General features: G+C 37.0%; 2 protein-coding genes across 2 annotated transcripts in view; one reads left to right on the plus strand and one right to left on the minus strand.

Moving 5' to 3' along the window:
* LOC146332595 (uncharacterized) overlaps nt 1-7,172 on the minus strand; it is a 29,261-nt gene extending 22,089 nt beyond the window's left edge. The window contains exon 1 of the mRNA XM_084724291.1: nt 7,082-7,172. Within this exon, the coding sequence (XP_084580417.1) occupies nt 7,082-7,172 (91 nt within the window). The remainder of the gene's footprint in view (nt 1-7,081) is intronic.
* apip (APAF1 interacting protein) lies at nt 2,519-26,145 on the plus strand. Its single transcript, XM_084733286.1, has 8 exons — nt 2,519-2,640; nt 9,831-9,899; nt 14,496-14,596; nt 17,915-17,963; nt 18,082-18,199; nt 20,503-20,638; nt 23,786-23,953; nt 25,656-26,145. The coding sequence occupies exons 2-8, from the start codon at nt 9,834-9,836 to the stop codon at nt 25,753-25,755; spliced, it is 738 nt and encodes a 245-aa protein (XP_084589412.1). The 5' UTR covers nt 2,519-2,640; nt 9,831-9,833; the 3' UTR covers nt 25,756-26,145.
* The last annotated feature ends 802 nt before the right edge of the window (nt 26,146-26,947 follow it).

Raw genomic sequence — 26,947 nt, forward strand, 5'->3', positions numbered from 1 at the left:
GCAAATTGAATACCAGAAAAAGTCAACTGAAAATCCATGAAAACAGACCCCAGTTGTTGATGGGAATTATTAGACCGTGACAAATCAAAGGCCTTAATTGATGCGTTATATTTTTTAAGTAATCTTAAAGTAACAAATTAATTTTTGAATTATGTTATAGTTATAGTATAATATAGTAGTTTTTTAATCAAATTTTATATGGCATTAGCAAGTAAAATAAATGTTGACAAAGCGATAAGAGTGATAACACACATTATGATGTGGTCATTTCCAGAGACTGGATCGTTACCTACAGGTGTGTCACAGGAGATTTTATTTTGATCACCAAATAAGTGAAAGTCAATGGAAGAAATTAGTAAATTTAGGCTTTTTTACTGTTGTACACCTTTTATAAAGCATTACAAATGTGTATAATGTTTTACTGATGAGAAGAAAGAACAAGAACCTGTTAATTAAATGCAACCTAAACACACTTATTTTGTCTCATTTATGGACATTTATTATTTATTCATGAAGTCTGCTCTAATGTCCCATATTTTTCTTTATGAAAGGGAATGAAAACAATGAGATATCCTGTTATCTCAGCCCAAATGCATTTATTTATCATTTCTAAATCAGTTTAACATGCATTTTTTTTTAACATGCGTCAAGATGATATAATGTGCAGATGCCAAAATGGCAGTAAAAATGGTCAGAAATGTTCATTTAAACACAGATTTATTGATAAGGCTTATTGTGAATTGGGTCCCAGTGGTTTGCCATTTTTAAAAAGCGAGTCCCCAGAAAGCCGTTTGGAAAACACTGTTATAAAGGATATTTTGCATGAATACAGGTGTGCCTTGAGATTTTGGTTTTCAATACACTATCTGTAAGGCGCATAGGAAAACATATTTATTCTGATTGCAAATATCATATCATTATGATGCACTTTTGACTTGGAGTAAACCTTTCATTTTTCCACAGGGGTCTAAACAAAACATTCATGTATCAGGTGATGTTTTTAACTGCCAGGACCTTCTCTCCCTCCAGGATGTGAAGGACTATTATTCTCTGTCAGGCTCTTTTTGTGTTTTTTTCTTTTTACCTTAAACTCCACACAGCACTCAACACATATGGAGTACTTTGGGATGCACCTTTACCTCAGTACCCTTTGGTTGCACTAATTATTGCTAAAACTAAATTTGTAGCTGTGACAAGAACTTGGGAAAAAGCGTTTGAGTCTGAACCTTGTTTAGAATTGCTCTACAGTCTATTTTTTCTTCATCTAAAAACATGGTTCATCAACTAATCCACTATAAATTCATGTACAAATTTTATTTTACGCCTGAGAGCAGATTTAGATTGAAACTGGCTAACATGATTTATGCACTAAATGTCCTGGATCAGTTCGGGGAGGCTATTTACAGACAGTATGTTCTGGTTTCGCTCCAGAATCAAACATTTTTGTGATTATAGAAATATGATTGTTGGTTGTATCACTGATTAAAAAAAAAAAAAAAACCTTCCCAGTTGTCCAGCTTTTTATCCTTCTTTGTTGTTACAATCCCAATAGCCTGTTACCATTTAAGGATAAAAGGATTATATTAGCTGCCTCAACTGCAGCTAAGAAAACTATAATTAAGAATGAAGAGCACCTGGTTCACTCTTTTTTCAGATGTCTGTTTGTTTGAGAGGTTCACTGCCAGAATCAACGGTGCTACTGTTCACACTCTGACTAATTGGTCTATTGAGATTATTCACAGGTTTAACTAGTCCCAAAATCTTGCCTTTTAATCAATTTCATTCCTCACAGCCCTTTCTAATAGTAACATGCGTCTCCAGTATCTCCATTTTTTCTGGTCGTATGTGTATTTGTGCATTTTCATCACATTGGGCCTCTGTTTTCCTCTTTTTTTTTATTGTCTTCACTCTGGTCTTTGGCTATTAATTTATTAATTTAATCTTTTTTTCTCCATATTTTCTTCTTTATTTGTTTTTCCTCTCTCTCTCTCTCTCTCTCTCTCTCTCTCTCTCTCTCTCTCTCTCTCTCTAATTCAGCAATTTATTTTTTTATTTTGATCCCTGCTGCTTAGCTTTTGTTCCCAGAAGGGATTTTTCTTTGTGCTTGATGATCTACATGTTTTTTTCATCGATAAATAATTGATCACACAAACAAAAAACCTTCACAGAATATACACAGAAATATAAAGCTGCTAAAAGCTCCACCTCAACCAAATACAATAAGTGCCCCTTTTTCATGTTAATGCATAATAATGATCGAATACTATAGTAACACCACATGGAATATTCTGCATAGAATAAAAGTGCTTTACTTTTAATACTTAAATATATTTTGTTGTTAATACTTCTGTCGGACAGCTATTTTTTATTTTATTTTATTTTAATGCAGGGAGTATTTATGGTTCTCTTTCTGCCACTTGACTAAACGATTTACATACTTCAGATGTTCCGTTGTGTGTATACACGTGAACGTTAAGTGTGTGAATATGTGCTCAAGAAAATCAGCTGTGGTGGACAACGTGATCCTGTTTGGGCGTCGCACGTTGATGACGTCGGATGTGCGTGCACGGCGTGTAGCAACGCTAGCTGTTTTGAACATCGTATATTTCAACCACAGACTGTTTTAACAACATAAATACGGTAAGTATTTATGTATGTTTTACTAGTCTTAGAAGTGGAGGTTAAACTACCGTTGTCATGCCAAGAAACGAGTTTGCGAGCTGAACGAACCTACTTTTAAAGTTAGTTTAGCTGCTGTAGGTTAGCATCAGCTGTTAGCATCAACTGCACAGAACTTAACTTGTTTAATACTCTTCAATGAGTTAGCGTTAACAGCTAAACATCTCCATGCTACAAACCGAGACAACAATAACATTAATAACACGTTTAATAAACCAAACTGAACAGTTTGTTGAGCAGCGTGAACTCAGTGTAAGGTGAGGAGCCTGTAACTTAAAACTCAACTTAGACAAATGTTCTCCTTTAGTCAGTGACATAAGTTATAACGTTGCAGGTTATAGGTCAATTGGCTCCATTTGTTGTAAGATACACTGCCAGTGAAAAGTGTTTAGCTTTGTTTGGTTAAAACTCATTGCCAGTGTCTGTGTTTGCTCCGTGAACAATGTGGCATTAAAGTCTGCAAAGGAATAAGATCAAACGATAACATTACGGCCCTTTGATCACAACATGGGTCCAACAAGACTCTTTTTGTCTTTTATATCTTTGCAATAAAATCATTTCATCCCACAATATCTCAGGTACTTATCGACTAACTTGTCTTTGCACATGACAAATCAAATATCTTGCTTTCAGATACCACAGAAGTTTTTGTTGCAGACATGAAAACTGTTAAAATCCACATTTTTGAGGGATGTGATTGATTCTGAATGTTTTTCAGGGTCTGATGTCAGTGAGAGCTGCTTCCTGGCTCTCCCTCTGCCCTGCTTACCACATTAGTTTGTATTTTACTTTATTTTCTGCAACCATTTGGCGCCCCCCAGATATGATCTCACAATACAGACCCCCAGCTTGAGAACTGCTGTTCTAAATCACAGCTAAACTAATTATTTTATCCTAATTGTTATTATTATAGTTGATTTATATTCTTCTTTTTTTTTAATCACACTTCCATAGATGGGTCATTTTTGACCCATGTGTGCCAAAAAGTATGGAAGTAAAATAAAAATCATGCTTTGTGTTAATCAAAAACAAGATATTTAAGAATATTTAGGATATTAAGTGAGGAAATAAAATGAAATGTGTTCTGAAAAAAACTCTCCCCAGATGTGTGCTATAGGTCATTTTAGACCAATGTTGAGCACCAGAAGGAAATTGCACCTGTTGAATGAAATGGACGTGGTATTTTGCGTCTCATCAGATGTCAGTTGTGCTCTGCGAGTTTATTTGAGGTGACGTTTTCATTCCCACCACCAAGATTATCAAAGATGACTCCACTGATAGGCACGCAACTTGAAACAAGGAGCCGCTTCATGAAATGAAGTGACCTGATCTAGTCTTTCATTGCAATTAAAAATGGCATAACTTTAATGACACAAGATTGATGATCAATATTCCCAGAGCAGCTACAACAGAGCAAAGTATAACAGAAAACCGTCTTCAGTTAATAATTCCTGTATTTAACCAGATATAGTGCTGTGCACACGTTCAGCAAGTCAAAACCAAAAAGTAAAAAGAATCTTTTTGTTAGTGCAGAGCTCTTCAAACCCGTAGTTTGTTGATAATACTTAGAATTTGTATTTTTGATATGAAAATAAAAGTTTGCCCACCATGAGTGAACGATAAGTGACTTTAAATTTACAGTCATACGGTTCATGTTGTCATGTTTCTCATTAATCATTTATTTTGCAGCTGCAACCAACCTAAATATTTTAATGATTGATTAACCTGCCTGTTATTTTCTCGATAAATCAGTTGATCTAAGAAATGTCAGAAAATTGTGAAAAATCTCTGTCATAATTATTTCCTAAAGCTTAAGGTGACTATTTGGTTGATAAGTACGATTTAATGTTATTTTGGTGGGTGAGCACAACTTATTTTGAAAACAGAAGGTACAAACCGGGCCTAGTACCAACTTTAAACAGAGAGCCACTCGCTGAGATTTATAGTATTTATGGAGCAGCTACAACAGAGTTGTATAACAGGAAACAGGTTTTATTTGTATAAAACAAAATTATGGTACCATAAACACATCAACAAGTCAAAATCAAAAAGTATAAAGAAAAAGGTCTTTGTTAGAGCAGGACTCCTCAAACCTGCGCATCTTTAAATACATGTGAAATGTTCATTCAGGACTGAATGACAAAAGTTTAAATATATATTATCTTACAGTTCATATTAGGAACAGTTCATATTATTATTATTATGTCAATAATATTAGAACCGTAACAATTCTATCAATCAGTCAATCAGTTATTAATCAAATGTTAAATTACTATTTTGATAGTTGATTAATTGTTTTGAGTCTTTATTTTTTAATAACAGTGTCCAAGTTCTCTGATTTCAGCTTTTCAGGTGTGAATATTTTATGGTTATTTCAGTCCTCTATGACACATAATCTGGAAAACTTTGGCATGTGGACAAAACAAGGCATTTAAGGACGTCATTTTAGGATTTGGGAAATTGTGAGCATCATTTTCTACCATTTTCTGACATTTTATGGAAGACACAACAAAATGATAAATCGAGAAATAATTGAGAGATAAATCGATAATGAAAATAACCTTTAGTTGCGACCCTAACTAATATTTTTTAAGCAGTATAATGTATTTTCCAGCTACTGCACGATATACGGTATGTGTGTCAAAATACGCATGTTCTATAAAATGACACCAGAAATTCAGCAGTATTGTAGGAATGACTGTTTGCTTTCACAAAATATTAAAAGCAATGAGATTTCTGATACATCATCATCATTGTGGATATAATGCCTAAAGGCAAATAATAGAACAACCAGTAAGTTCAGTAAGTTCAGGAAATTACACCTCATTACTGTAATTCAGCTTTTAAAACCAGGACAAGAAACCACTTGTACCATATAATGATATCCAAAATGTAAGATATCTTGTCTCATGTCACAATAATGAATATAATATTGATGTATTACCCAGCCCTAATCCATTTCATATCATATACTATTCTTTTTAATGACTATTATTTTTGTTATCATATTTATCAGCCTGTTATTTCCTTGATAAATCATTTAATCTGTGGAATATCAGAAAATAGTGAAAACTGTTTGTCATCATTAATGTCCATAAGTGCAAAGGTGAGTTAATACATGAGGTACAAGGCAGTAAGTCATGTTGAGAAATGTTGATGCTTTTTTGATTAAACCTGAACACTGAAACTGAAACAAAGCACAGATTGTGTTTGCTACACGTGTGATCCGGCATTAGTCGAGACAAGAACAAGATAAAACAAATGGCATCAACAAAGTTTTAAAAGTTGAAAGCGAATGAATTGCAGCAGGTTGCCTGTTTGTGAAACTGAATGCAATATCTTACTTCTAATCACAGATGGTAGTTTAACTATGTAGGTTTATTATGTAAGTTAAGTTTTCATTCCAACACAGCAACGAAACAACAGCAGCCGATTTCACTGATAGGCACGCAGCTAGAGATAGAGAGCCTCTCAGTGAAATGAAGTGACCTGGTTTAGTCTTCTGTTGCAATAAAAATTTGAATACCTTTAATGACAGAAGATTACTCATCCGAGTGTTATGTGCGCCGACATGTACAGTATTTCCAGAGCAGCTACAACACAGTTTTACAACAGGAAAGGGGTTTCGGTTGTAGAAAAAAAAAAGACATGGTACACTATCTGAAATAGTCAAAACCCAAACTTTTTATCAGAGTAGTGCTCTTTAAACCATAATCTGGATCTGTGAATAGTACATCTGTATTTTTGATGTGGAATTTAAAGTTTGTCACCAGGAGTGAAGGATATACATGACTTGTATATACATTATCATACAGTTAATCTTATTCTTTTTCTTTAATCTTGAGGGCTGCAACTAACAATTATTTTCACAATAGATTAATCAGCTTATTAATTATCCAATTGATTGTTTGATCTGTGTTATAATGTGATGTAACACAAGCTATACAGGTTATATGTGCATCCATTTGTTTTTTAGGTACCCTACCTGTCAGTAAACCTTATTAAAAATGTCGAACACTTGTAGGTTTTATTGATTAACCCTTAAATAATGCACTCATTGCTGAACTTTGTTACATGTACCATATGACATTAATCCAGCAAAGCATAAAATAAACAAACATCATCATGGTTTTGGACGTGAAAAGTAACAGAGTTACAGCAAGTCACATGTTTCTGGATTTGAATACAGTATCTTGCGACTAATAACAGAAGCCAGTATGACTTTCTAGAGAGGTTGAGTTTTCATTCCAACTCAGCACCAAAACTTGAACAGCTGATTTCACTGATAGGCGTAGAACTTGAAACAGGAATGACCTGATTTAGTCCTCCTTCTTTCCTTGCATACTCATGATTAGATGACACGGTATTGCTCAGTTCTCGGTGGTTAGCATTGTCGCCTCACAGCCAGGAGGATCTGAGTTCGAATCCCCCAGCTGGCTGGGCTGCTGGGGAGCTTGTGGTTGGGCTGCGACCTTTCTCTGCAGAGTTATCATGTTCTCCTTGTGTGTGCGTGGGTTCTCTCTGGGTACTCCGGCTTCCTCCCACAGTCCAAAGACATGCGGCATAAGCATGAAGGGTTGTCTGTCTCTATATGTCAGCCCAGCGATGAACTGGTGACTTTTCCAGGGTGTACCTCACCTCTCGCCCAGTGTCAGCTGGGATAGGCACCAGCCCCCGCGACGCATCAGTATAAGCGGTTATGGACAATGAATGGATAGAGTATTGCTCAATTAAGTATGTGCGCTGACATGTAGGCCTACAGTGTTTCCAGAGCAGGAAACAGACTTCACTTGTATACAGCAAGACGTGGTAAAACATCCTGCACAAGTCATGACCAGTTCAGATCAGTTCATCTGCAGATTGTTTTCTCAATAAATTGTTAGGTCTTTAAAATGTCAGAAAAACAGCGTCGAATGCCAGTCATAGTTTCCAGAAGCCAAAAGTATTCAGTTAGGTTTTTTGGTCATGCCAGTAGTCACCAGTCATGCATATCAACACTCCAATAAGACAAAGATATTTAAAAACCGTGCCAGTTAATATGGAAGATTTAAAATGCCTTAATAAAAACAAATTCATATTGTTACATGCAGTTCCTTTTCATCTATGCATATCATATTCAGCTTTTTGTCTTTAATAGCTGATTGTGTTGTATTTTTAGGGCTGCAGTCAACCAAAGACAATCTTGGCTGATGCAACAACACATACACATTATACATACACCAGTGACGAGGGTCACACCGGCTTCTGTGTGTTAACAAAGCTCAGTGCTAATGCAGCCAGCGATGCAGCATAAACCGGCTTCTCTCGTTATTTATTTGGCTTCAGATGAGGCGTAAAGTTCACACAGTTTCTCTTAACTCTCCTCCAGTATGACAACACGAGTGCAACAGCGCCCAACGGTCCTCTCAGTTCTCCTGTCCTCTGAGACTGGGGGCCGATGTGTTGACTCTCTGACATCATGTCAGTTGGTTTGGAGCCAGTAAATGTTCAGTACATAGACTGACTCTCAAAAGTAAAATACATCCCAGCTCCCCTGTAGCTCAGTTGGTAGAGTGTGCACCTCGTGTACTGAGGCTATTAGTCCTCTGCAGCGGCCACCGCTTTGACTCCCACCTGTGGCTTATTTGCTGCGTATCATCCTCTCTGTCCTGTCATATCTTCAGCTGTGATATCAAAATAAAGGCTAAAAGCCCCCCCAAGAAATCTTAAAAGATAAGTAAAATACATCAAATCTGTATATATATAATCTGTATAAGAAGCTTATCTCCTTTTTAAAGTAACACTGGCGACTGTCTGACCAATGAGACTCTGGACGGACAAGAGCTTAATGACAAACCAGTCAATCAACTGACCAAAAGATTTCAGCCTTGTTTTTCACTGTGATATGAATGTTCCAGGCTACATCCAAATCAAATGAAGAAGTGAGAAGGTTCATTTTATAACACGAGACAACTGCAGATAAAAACATTCAGTCAATCATAAATGTAACTTAAGCTACAGTCAATGCTAGTGTCTCTGCAGCCTGTTAGCTCACAGGAAACTGATGTGATCTGTCATGGCTGCCATCAGCTCATGTCAATGATGATAGATACACTCATGTTTGAGTTGATTGATTTTTTTGGCACTGACAATGTGTCTCAGTTTTAAAAAAGAAAAAAAGTTGTTTGCCTTTAGTATTGGCAGGGCTGTGCTCCTCTGCTGGACACCACTGAAATGCAAAATACATTTTAATTTTTTTTAATCTGTGTTGTGATTTGATTTGAATGTGACAAAAAAAAAATTCATGTCACAATGAAAAACAATTAATATGCTTATTAAAGACAAAAAAAAGGAAAATATTTGCCTTTTTATAGCATGTTTTCTTTTTGTTGTTGAAGTATGAGTAAATGCACACATGAAAGTGATGTATATGCAACAAATTATGTCCTCAGATGTCTTGTTTTGTCCACAACCCAAGAATATTCAGTGTAATTTCATAAAGACGTAAAGAAATATTTACATTAAAGAAGCTTTTTCTCTCAAAGATTACTTAAACCGATTAATCGATTATCAAAATAGTTTGCTATTAATTTAACAGTTGATTAATAATTGATTGATTGTGTATTATATTCCACTTTTAAGTTGTCCTATCTTGTTAAACACCATATTCACAATATGAAAAACAACCTTTTACCTCCTTTTTCCACATTCAACTATCTGTTAAGGCTAACAGGCAATTCCAAATATATGCACTTTTTTATTTTCATTTACCCCCTTAAATAATTTATACCTTTAAGGGATTTCCATTGTGTAACCACTGCTGTAAATAGAAATTTAAATCAAAAGAGGCATCTAAGTTTTTGAAGCTGTGCTGTCTATCTTCCATCTGAGGAAACTGTGGCTTCTCCCGAACTGACGCGTGGGAGGAGACGGAAGAAAAGAAATTAGTGAGAACTATAAATCAGTTGTCTCTTACTCTTCCCAGTGTTATCTCAGCCTTATCAGATTTCAAACAAAATAAGGAAGGAAGACGCTGACAGAATGCTGTTTCATTGTGACTTAAGAGCACTAATCTTGTCTCATATGACACTGAAATCAGCGTTAATGCAACATTTCCCAGACGTCTTCTTTTTGCTTGGCGATTTGCCTCTAAAATTGTTTCTTTCTCACAGGGGATGTCATCTTTGTGTGGCACCAGCAACGGCTGTCAAGATGCAGGTCAAGAGGCCGCAGAGAAACAGGCAAGCATAACATGACAGACACTGAATCTGCATTTGTATGAAGTGATGCGATTGAACCACACCTGAACTTGACAGATGCCTGCCGAAGTGAGAAAAAACAAAGGATAGTTTATGGGATTTTACGAAGCATTTAACTTATTCTGCAGTAGCATTGGTTGCATTGAATGTGATGTTTTCATTATTGTAACACTGTCCTTGTACAACATTATTCAAAATTGGGGGACTGATCTGATCCATCGTAACTACAGTGGACCAGTATATACTTAAGTCATTCATCAGATATCAGATTTACGTCACCAATCCTAACTAAGCTCCGCAGCCACACATTTTCTGTTTGTAGGTCCTATGCTAAGTAGCGCAAAATAAAATACAGCCTATGTATTAACATATAACACAAGGGAAACATGTCTGACATTTGCCTTGAAAATACAGCTGGATTGAAGAAATGTACCACCGCCTCCCTCATGGTGCAGTAAACCGGAACAAAAACTACCAGCATAACCCGCCGTACACCACCATGTTATGATCAGCCACATTACAAACATTAACAAAAGTAGCAAAAACTAAACTAACACTAAACTCTCAGCGATGCATCGTGGGAGATGAGGGCCGTCCCTCAGCACTATCTGCTGCACATGTGAACGTCACAAGACACAATCCTACGCTGTCGTACAAGTTTCAGTGTACAAACTAAATAAGCTTTCCAGATTGTGAAAACTCTGACTGGATGTGCACCTACATCAACTGACAATGTTTTGCCAGTATTGCAGTATTGAAGAGTATTGAAAGCCTTTCAAATATTCAGCATCAATGTATATCTGTACACGGTCGGGAGGTATCCAAATTCTAGAAATGGATCAGAACTGAAAAAAGACGGATCAGTGGATCTCTAATTTTCCTGTTGCCAACAAATTCCAAGGAAAGACCAAAACCAACAATATGTTAATGCATATTAAAATACTTTCTGACTTCCCCACCCTGTCTGTGGCACACAGCCTTTAGCCCACTGATTCCTACTCAAAACAAATCTTTAATTTTTTTTTTTTTTAAGGCTCATTAAGTTTCTAAAACAGGTGGCGCTGTAGTTTTTACTCATGCAGGTGTGTTACTAGTGTTTTCTTTTGTTAGGAACTATTTTGAGTTGCGGATTAATACACATTTGGACTATTTAAAAGTATTACAAAGAATGATCATATTTGTTGATTTTGGAGGCCCCTGAGGACAGAAACAGTAGTGTGTTAAAATAAAATCTCCTCCTGCTTCTTTTTAACCAGCTGATGTTACTTTGCCTGGGAAAATGAAAGCTAAACGTAGCATTACTGGAATAATTATATAGAAATAGCCTCTCTTCTCGCTGATGGATCTCAGTGTTTCCCCACGATGCTGACCTGGTGGTATGCACTCAAAAAACAAACCTAACAGACGAGGTGCACAGGATGGTGTATTGACACAGTCAGGTGGCGCAGCAGCCGGTCTGCAATTTATATTCATGTTCAATATTTTATTCCTTCAGTGTATTCAAGACTTCAAACAAAGTGGAGGAGAGGATGACTTGATAACAGGGATGATTCAATACCACTTCTTCATGTCCAATGCCAATACGAATTCAACAACGTTGAGTCTCTGTTGATACAAATCTGTAGATGCTGTCTAGTTCCCTCTCTTAAGCAGCCAAGGTATTAATCTTTATCTTTGTATCATCTAAAAACATGCTCAAACAAATATTCTACTACCACGATCAAAGAAATAAACAGCCCACAGCGTGATCAGTTCTGAAATGTTTCTGCTTCTTTTGTTTAAAGTTTTTCACACAGAGAACTGTGAGCAGCATTTTTGATTCGTCAGCCCCATTCAGAAATTTAAAATGAAATTTAAAGTTACTAAAATGAGTTTTTAAGTGGTTGTGAAAGTCTGAGTTTATTACTGACACCTCTGTATGACCTACACAGGCAAACAGGAACATCAGCAAGAACATTGGCTATTTTTGTATAGTTATTCTTAATGCCTGCCACCAGGTCAGAGTCTCCTTGAAATCAGATGTAAAGAGCCTGTTTACATCTTTCCAGGGTGAGTTACAGTGAGAAGCACATCAGGCAGTTTAAAAGAAGCAGGAGGATATTTTTGTTGAGTTAGTTTTATGTTGTGGTTGTTTCGGTGGAACCCCTACTGCTTTTGTCCGCACTGGCCTCCAAAATCAACAAAATATGAAAGTTCCTTGTTGTAGCTTTAAATAAATTGCATAAAAGCACAAACTGCTCTTGGATGTTTTGTGCTTTTCGTCCTTGAGCTTAAACTAACTTCACATAGCTTGCAGGATGACGGCGCTGCTGACAGGTCTCACTCACGTTCTAGATGCCGTTCACGTTACACTCGCTGCTCATCTGTGTTACTGTGACACATCTGTCTTTACGGCCTGTCGCTGAAAGTTTAGTTAAGCATATACATGATGGTTTAGGCTAATGGATTGTATTGGACTATATTCCCTGTGATATATCCTGTGATTTTTGCTATATCAGAGCATCAAATCCCTACTTAATAAGCTGCATTTATTGTGTAAAAATAAGCTGTGTAACCTATGATCTTTGCAGTACATTACAACAACGTTATCATGAACACAGTGTGCATGAAATACAGGTCAGATGCAAATAACCGACTTCCAAATGAATGGATATTTGCCATTATTTTTGGCATTAAGAATAAACAGATTTTTTATCCTGGCTGGGGATCCCATCATACATTTAAACTGTAAACACCAGTCTTTTTTGTTTATGTAGGTCACATAGACTATATATGACCTACATAAGCAAAAGTATTTAATTGTAGTATCAGTATTTAATTGAGACGGTTTCATAATCAGTTAAAAACTCCTTGTTTGAGGCAGGAGGGTGGTGCATGTGGGATTGAGCCAGAAAGAAGACTGTGTGTAGTGTGTGTGTGTGTTCATGGTAATTAAGAAACATGTCACCACTGATGTGTTTTTAATAGATTTTGAACAACAATAAAGCTCCATGGCACAGAGGAATAATCAGACTTTGACATAATAGGCAATATTTGTTAGTAGAATCAATTTATTGTTGGTTTTGATCTCGTCATGTCATTTCTGTTGACAGCAAGAAACATTTCAATTCATTTATTTCATTTATTAGGATCCCCATTAGCTGCAGCCGGAGCAACAGCAGTTCTTCCTGGGGTCCAAACCAAACACAATACTACACACAGTACATCACAGTACATACTCACAAGAATAAAACAAAAGATTTCTACACAGATATAAGATACACATGGTTCATATTTAAGTTAATGCACAGGTTCTGACCTATTGTACTCAAGTCAAAAACAAAATGGGCTTACAGGAAAGCCTCCAGATGCTCTAAACATCTGTAAAAAGGTTTCATAACGCTTCTGTCATTCTACAGCATCATTTCATTATAGTGATCTGTACCAATATCACATAATAAGACATAAGTTAATTATAAGTACTCTTGTATTGTTTGATGAGATCCTCTAGATTGTTTACTCTTTTAAACGTGTCTCTTTGCCAGCTAATAATCTTTAGATGAGGAGGGATGTTTAGTCTGGAGATGCTGTTTTGGTAATATTTGAAAGTAATCTTTACTGTTTTAGTATAAATTTACCTCCAGTTCAACATAATAAATATCACCTTTAACTTTCTTTTGATTAAATTCACAATCTTGCTTTAACAGCAGTGAAGATGTATGCATTGTTTGCACTGAATAACAGTTTGCTTTTTCCTTTAAAGGGACACAGTGCCGATTAGGGATGAGTATCTTTAGGATTTTATTGATAGAGATATTGGTACTGATACTGCTTATCGATACTCTTAATAATACTTCTTGCCACAATTGGTGCAAAAAACATGACGTTAGAAGATGTGAAAAGATTCTTTTGATTTTTTTGGCAGAAATAAGTCAAATTGTTTCATGAGTTGTTTTTTACTAAAGTGAGCCCATACTTTTGAACATTTTGTCCCGTCAGCAGTTTATGTAGCCAATGTGTCACGCCTGTGGTGCTCTGTGTTGTGTTCTTGGTGTTATGGATGAAGAGGCAGGAGGCAGTACTGGATCTCAGGTCTTTAGTATTGATCTGGTAAAAAAAATAAATAAATAAAAAAAATATATATGTATATATAAACAAGGGCTTCAGTTGGCAGTCTGTGTGTGTCTGTGTCTCCTTAGCTCCTCTCTCTGTTAGTTGGAAAGAGTTTTTCTTTTTAGTTTTTTTTTTAACTACACTTAGAAAATAAATAGAACTACTGAACCACTGGATATAATAAAGCTCAGTTTCAGACATATATATATATATATACATAAGAGCAAGTATCACAAAACCTAGTAACTTTGACTGTGAATAACATGAAATTACAATATTGTTTCTGTCATATAAATACATATTTATTATTAATAATATAGTACAGAAAAAGTAACCAAAAGGAACGTATTCAATTCTTAAACATTTGAGGCACGTTGATTATACATTTAATGAGTTCAGTGATTTTTATTCACAACTTTGATTTATATAAAGAGTATTAAACTTGAGCTGTGATAACTTGGGTGACCATTTTTGTGTTTGTTTCAGGAGAAGGAGCATCCTCGTGTCCTCATCCCCGAGTTATGCCGACTCTTCTACCAGCTGGGATGGGTGACAGGGACGGGCGGAGGGATCAGTCTGAGACGAGGGTTCGTACGTTCATTCATTCCTTGCAGAATATTGTGAAAGATCAGAAATGGTTCATTTTTTATGCTCAATCACATAAAGGAGCAGTCTGTAGGATTTAGTGGCACCTAGCTGTGAGGTTGTAGATTGCAACCAAATGAATACGGCTTGCCTCAAGCGTGAATGAATATTATACAGTGTCATCTAGATTCAGCCATATTCGGCCAATACATCCCTGTAAATCTTACACTCTGGACCTTTAACTGTGATCTAACCCAATTTTAAGGCTGCTAAAAATGAAGTCACTCATTCACCTTCATTTAACGTGAGGATCTTTAACAGGGGATCCATGAGTTAGTTACTGCAGAGGGGGCACCAATTATTGTTTGATAAGTTTTTGAAGATGGGCCATCCCACAGAGTTAGTGCCTTTTCCATCCACAGGACATTCCATTCATAATAAAAAAGTAAATAAAATTACCTGAGATTGATCATTATACATTTTGAATAGGTAAACATGTCTGCCTGCTAACATCTGGCATTTTTCTTCAGTGGGAAAGAGTACAATCTGCATTCACTTCCTGGCATTTATTGCCTCTAGCTCTGATCAGCAGTGATATAAACACAACACCAGGGTGGACACATTATTTTCACCCCTTTTCAGCTGAGGCAATGAAGGCTCGTCGCGCTGTTTGCTTCTTTTTCATCCACATGTGCCGCTTGACTCGCTTTGACTCTGTGCTGCAGCTCAGCACAGCAGAGTTTGCAGCCGCTTGGAGGTGTATATTTACTGAAGAACTGCTTGTCTTTAGTCAAGCGACTGAACCGTGTATAAACATTTTACTTGCTACAAATTCTTCGCAATAAAAAGTCCCCACTTTATTTTATTTAGAAGCTTTTATTATGAAGCAGCATGGTCTGCTGGCATTCGGAAAAGGGTCAGTTGCTTGTTTTTAATGGGTTACTCATGTGCATTTATACACTTACTTTGGTATGAAAATGATATTAGAGACAGTAAAAAAAAAAGGAGAAAGAAGAATGAAGTTTAATTTTTCAAAGTTACAACAGGCAAAGGGCACAGATTTAGTGGAATAGCCCTAAAACATGTTTGAAAATACACATCAGCATGAATCCAACGTATTATTAACAAAATAAATCTATTCATAAGAAAATACAAACCATTTCATAGAGAGGTGAAGTCACGCCCAGCCCGGTGGACCAAGAGGGGACCTTACTTTGGAAAAAATAGCCTTCTTGCCTCATAAAAATGTGTCTTAAATTGACAAATATATATGTAATATGTGTAATTCACGGCTCAAAGAGGATCAAAAAATAATTGCTGTTCATAGCCAGCTGACCTTCTAAATCATTCTGCACCACCAATCCACAGTGGCAGATTAGTTAGCTACATATTATTGAAACATATTGGCCAATTAGCTGTATTTTTATCCCAAGTGTGCAGACTCTTGTGAACCACAATGGATTATTTTGTAATTTCACGAACAAGACCCTAAAATATTCAATGCAAAATATGTCTTAAGGGGATGCTGTTCTGTCTATCATCTAAGCAGTCCGTGGCCTGAAAAACACTGAGGAGCCTTCATTTAACTTTTCTGTTTGCATATCTTTGACAATCAATGCCAAAAGCGTAATTTTGTTGCGGAGATTGAGGCCAGGGAGGCTCATGTGAGGTCACTTACATCCGTTTTGACATTGTGTGCAAATCCGGGGTGAACAGAAGGCCACGGTTTTGCAATAATGGAACAGAATTCAAACTGAAGGCTTTGACAGCTTATTACAAACATCTTTGAACTGTGTTGTTTTGGATGGCAGCTACAAAGAAAGCAACCACCCATTAGCAAATCCCTGTTTTGAAATTGGGAATGGCAGACATTTATTTAAGCCAACGAGGGAGGTTGATGAAACCTCAGATGAAACCAAATAAGATTTACTGACTGCCACTGCTCCATGTATGCTGGTATTTCATTTAGATGGAAACACATTGTAGCTCTAAAATGATCCACCGGAGAATTTCCTTTCATCCTGTTAAATTATTATACCTTTAGATTCAGATAGAAAATAAGCACTACTTCGGCTGTGCACAGTATTATTCCTCAAAATGGCTGTGTTTTTGACAGAGTAATGACTGTTTTCTAGTTGTCAGGGTGTCTTTTTTTATATCAAGTTAAAAAAAAAAGAAACAGGATAAATTTGAAGTCCCCAATCTGCAGCCCAATCTAGTCTACATCGTCATCTAAATGAGAGCTGTTCAGATTTATCCATAATGTGGCTGTTGATAAATTGGTGCTTTAATTGTTCAGCTCAGGGATCTGAGAGCTGTTCTATTCACGAACAAAGCAATCTGAATAGACACTACGGTTGTCAGACGACCACACAGTCCTACACAAAAATTCTAATGAGTGTATTTTTATTTTCTGTGAGAGCAGGTCTGAATTTTAAGTTTTGAAGCCTGTTTCTCACAGTAGCTTTGGTTTGACTCAGAAATGACTCAGAAGCCTGAGGCGGTCTCGCCAAACCTTGCACACACACAAAAAAAAAAATCAATAGGCTACTCCTTTATCTGCTGTGTTTGTTGTTAGATAAAGAAGCGTACAACGGATTCATCCTCTACATTCTATGGGGGAAACGTTCAGGCTCTCGACATTTAAGCAAAAATATGATCATTGCAAAGAATTTTAAGGGGGGATCAGCTGAGGCGGTGTGTTTAACATGAAAAAAAGTTGCTTTCTTTCCTTTTTATCTCTCTTTTTTTATTTCATTTAATCTTTTGGTCAAGGCTGTAGAATGTTAGATTTTCAGACAATGATTAATTTCTTGGTTTGGGAAATGACACATGAGGAAGTCACTGACACATTATTTACATTTGCAAGTTTGCAGTACAAAGTCTGTTGCAAGTAAACAGAACAATGGAGACCGAGACACAAAGAGATTTTTAGATTAAACAGGTGATGACTTTAGCAATGACTGCAAAACGTCTATGGGAAACTGTTGCACAAGTACAAAGAATTACTTTTAATAACTGCCCTCGGGATTGGGCTCTTTATGGATGGCGAGAAAAGCTTCAGCGAGTTTTTCTTTAACATTTTGTTGTAGCCATAATGTTTTAACTCAGTGAGTAACACTATAACATTATCTTTGAGTTAAGAACAAAATAACCTGAGGAGAGTTCAGTTATTTGTATGCCACAGAAGGCCACGATGCTCCATTATAATGTGACGAACTAACTCCTGGGATGGCTATTTCAAGAACTACTTCACTGTCCTCTTGCTTCTCCTTGATATTAATGCACACTACTGTATGCTGTTTTTGTGTAATTCATAGAGAGCAGATCTTCATCGCACCGTCCGGCGTCCAGAAAGAGAGAATACAGGTGGGGGAGATTCTAATCACAGTGAAATATTGTTCTGCTCAGTACAAACAATCAGAGTTGTGATTTGGATGAGGAGTATTGTGTTAAATCACACCTTTCCAACGTTTGTGCCTTTCAGCCAGAAGACATGTTTGTGTGTGACGTGGAGGAGAGGGACATCAGCTGTCCACCTGCCTGGAAGAAGTTAAAGAAGAGCCAGTGTACGCCGCTTTTTATGAATGCCTACACAATGAGAGGTGAGTCACTCTAACACATTCATACACACGCACCATCAGTTAACCTTTTAATTAAATCAGTGATACACTTTTGTCTGTGTCAGAGTCAAATCCGTGGTGGACTAAAGCACAAAGATTGTTGTGGCCTAAAATGCTGATTTCACAGCAGCTTGTAATGTTTTTAGGCATTTTCTGCAAGTGAAAATTGCAAAAAAAAGAAGTTTGATTATTATTATTATTATTATTTAGGGCAACTAATGATTATTGTTAATCATTACTGATTAATCTGTCGATTATTTTCACGATTTATCGATTAGTTGTAAATTTCTCAAAGCCTGAGGTAATGTTCTTAAATATCTTGTTTTGCCAACAAACCAAATACATTCAGTTTATTGTCATAGAGGACAAAAGAAACCAGAAAATACTCACATTTAAGACAGTGGAATCAGAGAGTTGTTTTTCTTAAAAAACAATTATCAATTATTAAATTAACAATTATCAGTTACTTAAAAATGAAAGGCGACTTGTTCCAGTGAGAATTTAAAAAAACACACACTGGAGTTTTCTTATCAACCTTAATCAAAAAGGCTCAGGATTACAAAACTTATTTAAAAATATATGCTTTATTTGTACATAAGGAAGTCCAACTGCAGGTTGTTTCACACACAAGTTGAATTTTTTTTTAGCTCAAACTCAGTAAAACAGCAAGTGCAAAACTTTATACTATAAATGTGTATACCAGTACAAGTGCAAAATGAAAAAATAAATAAATACAAAAAATAATAAATAATAAAACTGAATTGGTTCATTAAGACATAAATGTATGACAGTTGCATGAGGAACTGCTCTGATTGGTGAAACCTGCAAGAAAGCTACAATAACTGGTCAGATTTGGGGAAAGGTTGAGGTGTTTGGACAAAATTGCAAGGTCGTGCTGAATTCATGGGGATTAGTTGGAGGGAACAGAAGAAAAAACAAAACAAAACAGAGGAAATACTTTTTATTTTGACAATAGACGTGTCTCATTTGAAAGGCTGAATGAAACAGAAAAACTTTGATGTTTTGATTATGTTCACTAAAGGTGAAACACAATTCGTCAGTAGAATATGAGATTTTTCATGTAAATTTCATGTACAAAATGCCTTCACAGTTTTTCAAAGATAGATTTTTTCTTTCATGAAAAAACTCACTTGGCTGTTTTTCTGAATTTATAACTGTTAATGCAAAGATAATCATTACTAATTATTTTTCTGATTTCTGAGCTAATTTTTCATAAAAAAAAAAAAGTGCACCGATTGTCTGAATTTACGGGACATTTTCATGGGAAAAAAGGCTCTGTTTTTCTGAATTCATGAGATAATTACTCATGAAAAAAAAAGGCAGTGTGTGTCTGAATTTCTGAGAGACCTTCAGCAGGCTCTCTGTACCCAGAGCCAGCTCTCACCCCCCCTGGAGCCTGTTGCTAAGCCTATAACCAGCCTTCAGCATGCTCCGGCGGGTCCTGGCGGGGCTCTCAACCCCCGAGCCTTCGCCCAAGACTTCTTATCCTGCCCTCCAGGAACCTCGCCCACCATAGCCCGCTCTCCAAGGGGCTGAAGCGGTCGGAGTGCTCACTTTCTTCCTCGCCCACAGTAGTGGAAAGATCGATGCTATTAACTAATTTATCTCATGAATTCAGAAAAACATAGATGATTTTTTTAAACATGAATATTATCCCATAAGATCAAGTAAATGCAGTAAGCCTCCATAGATCCCAAAGAGTTTATCTGATCATCTTTCTTTGAACAGCTACATTTTAAACACATCTTATTTTATAAACTTAATGTGTAATATACCTAAAGGTTGCAGATAGGTTTACTCTGAAATAAAGGCAGAGAAGTGTCAGATTGTTTTCTACAAAATAAAGGTCTTTCATGTGGAGGCTGTGGTTTGTTGAAATTCTGCTTTTAGACAAAATCCCAGAAAACTGCAGTCAAGGTTACATTCATGAGATACTGTTGTTGAATAAAGGCATTATAATGAAAGGTCAACATTTTAATGAAATGCCTTACCCAAAAGGATCATCCTTTTATCAATTACTCATCTCCTTCATCCTGGACTGGCAGGTCAAAGGTTTTTTCAGTTTGCATCCTTCACTGATAATGAAGCCTCTTAAACTGGAACTCATTACAAACACAATTTAAATTGGACCAAAGAATTTCAAAGCATAGTCTACCTTGATGTCTCACATGCTTTTCTCTTCCTTTTTAGAATTAGAATTTGAAAAAGACGATACCAGCAGACGACACTCAATCTAAATCTGCTTTTCCTTTGCTAAAATACAGGGGCACAGGCAGTTATACACACCCACTCCAAGGCTGCTGTCATGGCAACACTGCTGTATCCTGGCAAAGAGTTCAGGATAACACACCAGGAGATGATCAAGGGGATTCGTAAGGGCACCTCAGGCACCAACTATCGGTATGTAATCAAGCAGCAAGGATTAGTGAAGTCCAAAGAGTTTCCCAAGCGTTTTCATTTCTCACTCAAGTGGACTTTTGGAAAGTCTTGGTCAGGAAAGTATCTTGGCACTTGTAGTAGAGATCATAGCTGCAAAATCACTGCTTCGATTGGCAAATATGGATGAGCCAAAAGATTGTGTGCGCTCCACCTGGGCAGAGACACTGCTCAGCCTCGTGTTTGTAATGAAACCGTTTAACTGAGCGTCACTAAGGTAACCAAAGTGAGCTCCAAGGGTTACTAAACCTCAAATTTAAAAAATGCAACAGCATAATTACATAATACACCTCAGAGTCTTGCCTATTTCCTCGTGTTAGGGCAGAGCCAGAGAACTCAAGTGAACCAAATATCAAATCCAAACAACTTACAAGCTCGTTTTGTCCACGTGTACCAGCAAGTGAAACGTGAGACTTTTTAATGCTGCTGTTTAATCAAATATAAGACCAATTTTGCAATAAAACTAAACACCAATTGTAAAGATATACATTTGCTCCTCTGAGGACATACATATATTGTCAGTTAAAAATGATAAACAAGGCAAACTGACGATAACTGTCGTGTCCAATTACAATTTAACCAAGAGACCAGCGAGATAACAGAGGCATTCAAATTAAATTCTTGTGCTTTGAGTAAATTTAAGACTATTTTTTATGTATAAACTAAGGATGACTTGATACCACTTGTATTGGCAGATAGTCAAGGTTATACTATCGAAATCTGTATCAGACAGATATAATCCAATCCTGCCTTTTTTCCTCTATTAAACAACTAAGCTCTTAATAATATATTTGTATGGATGCACTGTGCTCGACCCATCTAAAAAACATGATGCTCAAACTGTGAAACAGATATTCTACTTCCATGAAGGAAGAAGAAATAAATAACCCACAACATGATTCAGTTTTGTCATACTGGTGCGTTTATTAAAACTTTTTCACACAGACAGCTTTTAGCAGTATATCTGATTGGTTGGCACCATTAAAAACATTCAGAATTAAAATAAATGTCTCATCAGCACGCCACTTAAGTTTTGATTAATGGATCAAATCGTATAGTACTTTGTCTTTTTTCCTCTGATATTCGATTCAGTGATTCTGGCCAGAATCGGACCAGTGCCAGTACTACATATCTGGATCTGGACTGTTCCTAGTATACTTAACATCATTTGCCAAAAAAATCTGTGTCCAGTGTAAAAAAAAAAGTGTAATAGTTGTATTTTAACTATTTTAGTGTTATGTGGCCCAGCACCTGCAGGCAGTTTGTCACAAAGGAAGTTTAGACCTATTCTCAGAATTAGAGATACACAATACTGGATTTTTGCTGATATCTGATATGCTGACAGCGTCTATCCTTGATTATTATGCCAACTCTTATTGTGATGGTTAACTGCCAGATGCAAACACAAAACAATGTTTTTCAAAATGTGGATACTGACAGGACAAAATAAGAAAATTACCTCTCACTCTGCGTTTTTTTGCTGGTGCGTTTCTATTTGTTCTTCGCAAATTCATCGTAATGATTGGGATGGCCGCTCTCAAGGTGGACAGTTAAATTTGTAGCATTGAAGGAATGAGATGTGGCTCCTCCTCACGTGACCAACACTGAACAGTCATTGCAAATAGCTGCTCTGCTGTCCCTTTCGGACACTTCAAAAAACCTTCACACCGCAGACATGCTCGCCGCGTGCACATTATTAAAGTGTCATCTTACCGGCCTGTCACAGTGGCAGAAATGTTCATTTTCGGCTGATGTGTTATTTAATTTTAAAGCTCAGAATTGTTACGTTGCTCATCCTATTGGAGTTTTCAGGCCTGAGAGTACAAACTGAAGTGCAGGGGAAGGGAATGTCACTAACAATATTTCAGTATGATTCGCTCATCAGTGTCCCAAACTAATGCGATGCTTATGTTCTAAGATCTAGTAAAATAAAACTTGCCTACCAATTATAATTAGTCAAGGTGCAGTTTTGGCACAAGTTCACTTGCCATCAATCTGAAAGTAGAAATTTCCAGCGGTGCCTGTGGCAGCTGCCAGCTTTGCTGTGGAAACCAGCATGTAAAGTTCATGTCCTTCATCGGGGCTGAGAAAAGCACAACCACGGAACATCAAATCAAGCAGACAAAGAGAACAATTCATCACAGTCTGCAGGCATCTGTATGTAAAAAACACATGGAGAAACAAACAGCTCTTTCTTGGCCGTGGTCTCTTTGTACATGAATGTGTCCCGTCTTGCCTTAATTTTCTCAATAACCCAGATGCAGATCACAGGCTGAAATACGCCAAAACATGTTCTGTACAAAACAGGCACTGTTGTTTGGCATTTCATTTTTTATTTATTTATTTATTTATTTTTACTTCAGATTGCCTTCAGAGATCTGTTATGTCTTATTTCATGCATATAATTGGATACTATGTGAAATAACACATTTCATAATTTAAAATGTCCTCATTTCATTTAGAGGATGGACCTCACAATGTACCACTGATTGGAAATTCAGATAGGAATAATATTTTAACAGTTCACAGATTTGACAGGTTGCTTGTTACCCGTCCAGGCAGCAGAAAAAAGGGGGAATTGCTGGCAGAGGTTTAGATGGTTCCTCTTTGGTTAGAGCTGGGAAGAAGACAGTCAGGATCCTGCTGGATTATGGCAGTAACAAATCATTATTTTCATTGTTCAGTGTTTTGATTAATCATTTAGCCTATAAATGTCAAGAAAATGGTGAAAAAGGTCTGAGGTGACAACTTCAAATTGTTTGTTTTGTTCAACCAACAATCCAAAACGCCAAAATATTCAACTAGTGATGATAAACAACAGAGAAAAACAGCAAATCCTCTCATTTGAGTTGCTGGAATCAGGAAATGTTTGCTATTTGTTCTCGATAAAGTATTTATTTACCCAGTCTCAGTACTGTGCCTGATTCCCTCTCATTGTATTACTTTGATGTGATTGTCTCACAGTCAAAGAGACTGTACAGCAGATGGAGGTGTCAGACGTAAACAACAGGCATGTTTCTATCTGTCAGAACACTGATGGCAACATTTAGTGCCTGAAAAAGTGAACAGACTGAAGGGTAATTTGTCATTTTGTACCCTGCACATACCCAGGTATGATGACACCCTGGTCGTGCCTATTATTGAAAATACACCAGAGGAGAGGGACCTGAAAGACCGGATGGCTCGGGCCATGGAGGAATACCCGGATTCATGTGCGGTCCTCGTCCGTCGACATGGTGTCTACGTCTGGGGCGAGTCGTGGGAAAAAGCCAAGACCATGTGAGTATTTACCTCCCAGCATAACCTCTGGGATAGTTCGGATTATTTGAAGTGGTGTTGTATGAGGTAATTATCGATAGTCAGTGGATTTACTACAGCAGATGGATGCATGTGCCCAGTTTGGAGAAGCAGAGAGGAGTACCAGCATTGGAGCTAAGTAATGAGGTCAGCAGCAAAATGTATTTTAGAAAAAATCAATTTAAAGGAGCAATCTAACAATTGTGCATGGATTGTGAATATTATGTGAAAGCACCAATAGTTATAGTTGAGTACTGCAGTCCAAATAGAAAATTGGAACCATAGACTGTATTTGAAAAAGATTATGGTTGAAGTGAGTGGTCATTTTATGATTTATTACAGTAAATACATTACAGACCTCTCCTTTAAGTGTACACTATATTAGGCCTGGGTGGCATAGCTGGAAAAAAGCTTAATATTGATCAATAGATGAGTATTGATCATGAAGGTCATGACTGAAAACATGTTGTGTACTCCAAAGGTTGGAAGGAGCTTAAGGTGTTACAACATGTTTGTCGAAAAAAAATCGATATTGACGATGTTGCAGGGATAACTATTGGTGCTTTCACATAATATTAACACAGTTAGATTTTCTGAAAAATAATCATCAGTAATATGGACATAATAACTACGAGTGAAGACCAATAATAGGACAGTCTGATTAGTTCAGAAAATTACATCACTTTACTGTAATGCAGCCTTTAAAACCAGAAGACAATACTCACACCTTATCACAATATGATACAGTGATGCCCTGCTGTTAGAATAGTTTTGCCACTACCTTGCCGTCAGACAGGTAACAGTCATTTAAGCCATACATTGTTCTCTCCAAAGCAACCAGACTCCTTAAGTAAAAACTGTATTTTTACCTGAAAGAACGCCTCTATCACTGCCTCGATTGGTTAGCTTGTTTGTGTCATTTTGTGACTTCAGTGTTTTAAAAAAGTTGGGTCAGGTTCACTGGAGTCACATACACTAGTATGTTGCTAGCGTTGGTTTTCCCAATTGATAAAGCTGTCTGATGGCGAGGTAAAGCAGTGAAAATATTCTTAATAGAGTAGATCACACACACACATATAGACAGATGCTGTATTGACCTTTAGATTGTATGGACTGTAGGTCAATGTTGCCACCATTTTTGTTAGTTCAAGATGAACAAATACATGCAAATGTGGTGCTTTTTCTGGATAAAAAGCTTTATAATGTTTATTTCTCTACCAGTCTCAGTTAGTGATGTTATATTCAAGGGGTTATGATCCCAATCAAGTTAAAAAAAAAAAAAAAATTTTTTTTCTAATTTACTCCACGTAGATCATAAACCTTTGAATATAATATCACTCAACAAGATCGGACGAGAAATAAACAGTAAAATAGTGTTTTTTTGATCCAGAAAAAAAAACACAGCTCCCCAAGTTACATGTATTTGCTCACAGGTTAGTTTTGACTTTTCCACTATGGCGGTGATGTTGACACAATGCAGCAACAAGCCGAGCAGTCAATGTAGTGTCTATGTATGATACGTCTCTGGGTGCTCCTCTCTGCTGCTCCAAATCTGCTGTAGATATTGATAGACTATCAATAAGAACCACATACAACCCCACTTCTGATAATCTGAACTCTCCCTTTGAATTCTTTACAGTGTGTTTTTCTCCTCCAACACTCAAATTACTGCTGCGTTTTGTAGGTGTGAATGCTACGACTACCTGTTCGACATCGCCGTCCAGATGAAGCAGTGTGGACTGGACCCTTCAGCCCTTCCAGTGGAAGAAAAAGGCATCGTCTGACATTCGCTGGTGCTTTTTAAAGAGACATTTGTTGCAGAAAGGTCAGCGGAGTTCAATCAGGAGAGCAGATTGTAATCATTTGCCTTTCACACCGGCCCGCTTCAAATTCGATGAAATTTGATGGCGAGGGCAGATTCAGGGTTGGAGGAGATTGAACGCCTGTGATCCGGAAGCACCTGGAGGTACGCTGCAAAGCACTGTGGGACAGCTCCTGAGTGAGCAGCTGACAGATCATGGTCCTCAGGTTCAAAAGCTTTCCTATTCAAGTCTGACTTCACTGGAATCAAGGTCTCGGTGTGTATCAGGAATGAACATGCTGTGCATTTCAACCGATCTGTAACGGTGACTAACTGCCTTTGCTTCAATCAATAAAAACTGATGCAATGTGAATCAGGAGTCACAGAAAATCTTTTGCTTTTCCCCTACCTTTTCAAAAATAGAAAACTAGTTAACACTTTTTTTTTAAAGGGTTCACAGTTCACCTCAAAATAAAAAAATACATATTTTTCCCGGCCTGTAAGTGCTGTTTATCCATCTACACTCAACCAAAATAAAAACAGCACTCGCTTTGCTCCCAGTTTTCATGAGTTGGAATGAAAAAAATCTAAGACTTTTGTGCACATAAAATGTTTGTTTCTCTCAAATTTTGTTCACAAATCTGTTAAAATCCAAGTAGTTCTTTGCAAAGATAATCCGTCCACCTGACAGGTGTGACATACAGAGACGCAGATTAAACAGCTGGATTATCGCACAGGTGTTATTTAGACTGGTCATAATAAAAGGACACTGAAATGTGCATTTTTATCTCTCAAGACGATTAGGCACTGAACTATGGCTATTTCACAGAGGGCTTAAGATACCACATTACTTTTTCAGGGGGGCAAAATCACTACCTGCCCTACTCTGATAGTTTAGGGTAAGAATATCAGGGTAAACCAGTGGTAACCAATCGGGGGCAGAGGCAGAGAGTAGGGCGGTTCATGTAAAACAGCCAATCCGAGGAACACCTGTGCAATAATCCTGCTGTTTAATCAGCATCTCTGTGTGCCACATCTGTCAGGTGGATGGATTATGTTGGCAAAGAAGAAGTGCTCACTAACAGATTTTAACAAATTCATGACCAAAGTTTGAGAGAAATAAACCTGCTGTGAGCACAGAGGAAGTCATGACAAATGGTAGCATAGATTGTTCT

The sequence above is a fragment of the Lutjanus erythropterus genome, chromosome 1 (assembly GCF_056507025.1).
Source record: "Lutjanus erythropterus isolate fLutEry1 chromosome 1, fLutEry1.hap2, whole genome shotgun sequence".
Lineage (NCBI taxonomy): Eukaryota > Metazoa > Chordata > Actinopteri > Lutjaniformes > Lutjanidae > Lutjanus > Lutjanus erythropterus.

Excerpts from the sequence above, each read along its gene's own strand:
- apip (XM_084733286.1), top strand. The coding sequence starts at position 9,834 with ATGTCATCTTTGTGTGGCACCAGCAACGGCTGTCAAGATGCAGGTCAA. Across the intron at positions 17,964-18,081 it reads TCCAGAAAGAGAGAATACAG|CCAGAAGACATGTTTGTGTG; the intron begins GTGGGGGAGATT and ends TGTGCCTTTCAG. Across the intron at positions 23,954-25,655 it reads TGGGAAAAAGCCAAGACCAT|GTGTGAATGCTACGACTACC; the intron begins GTGAGTATTTAC and ends TGCGTTTTGTAG.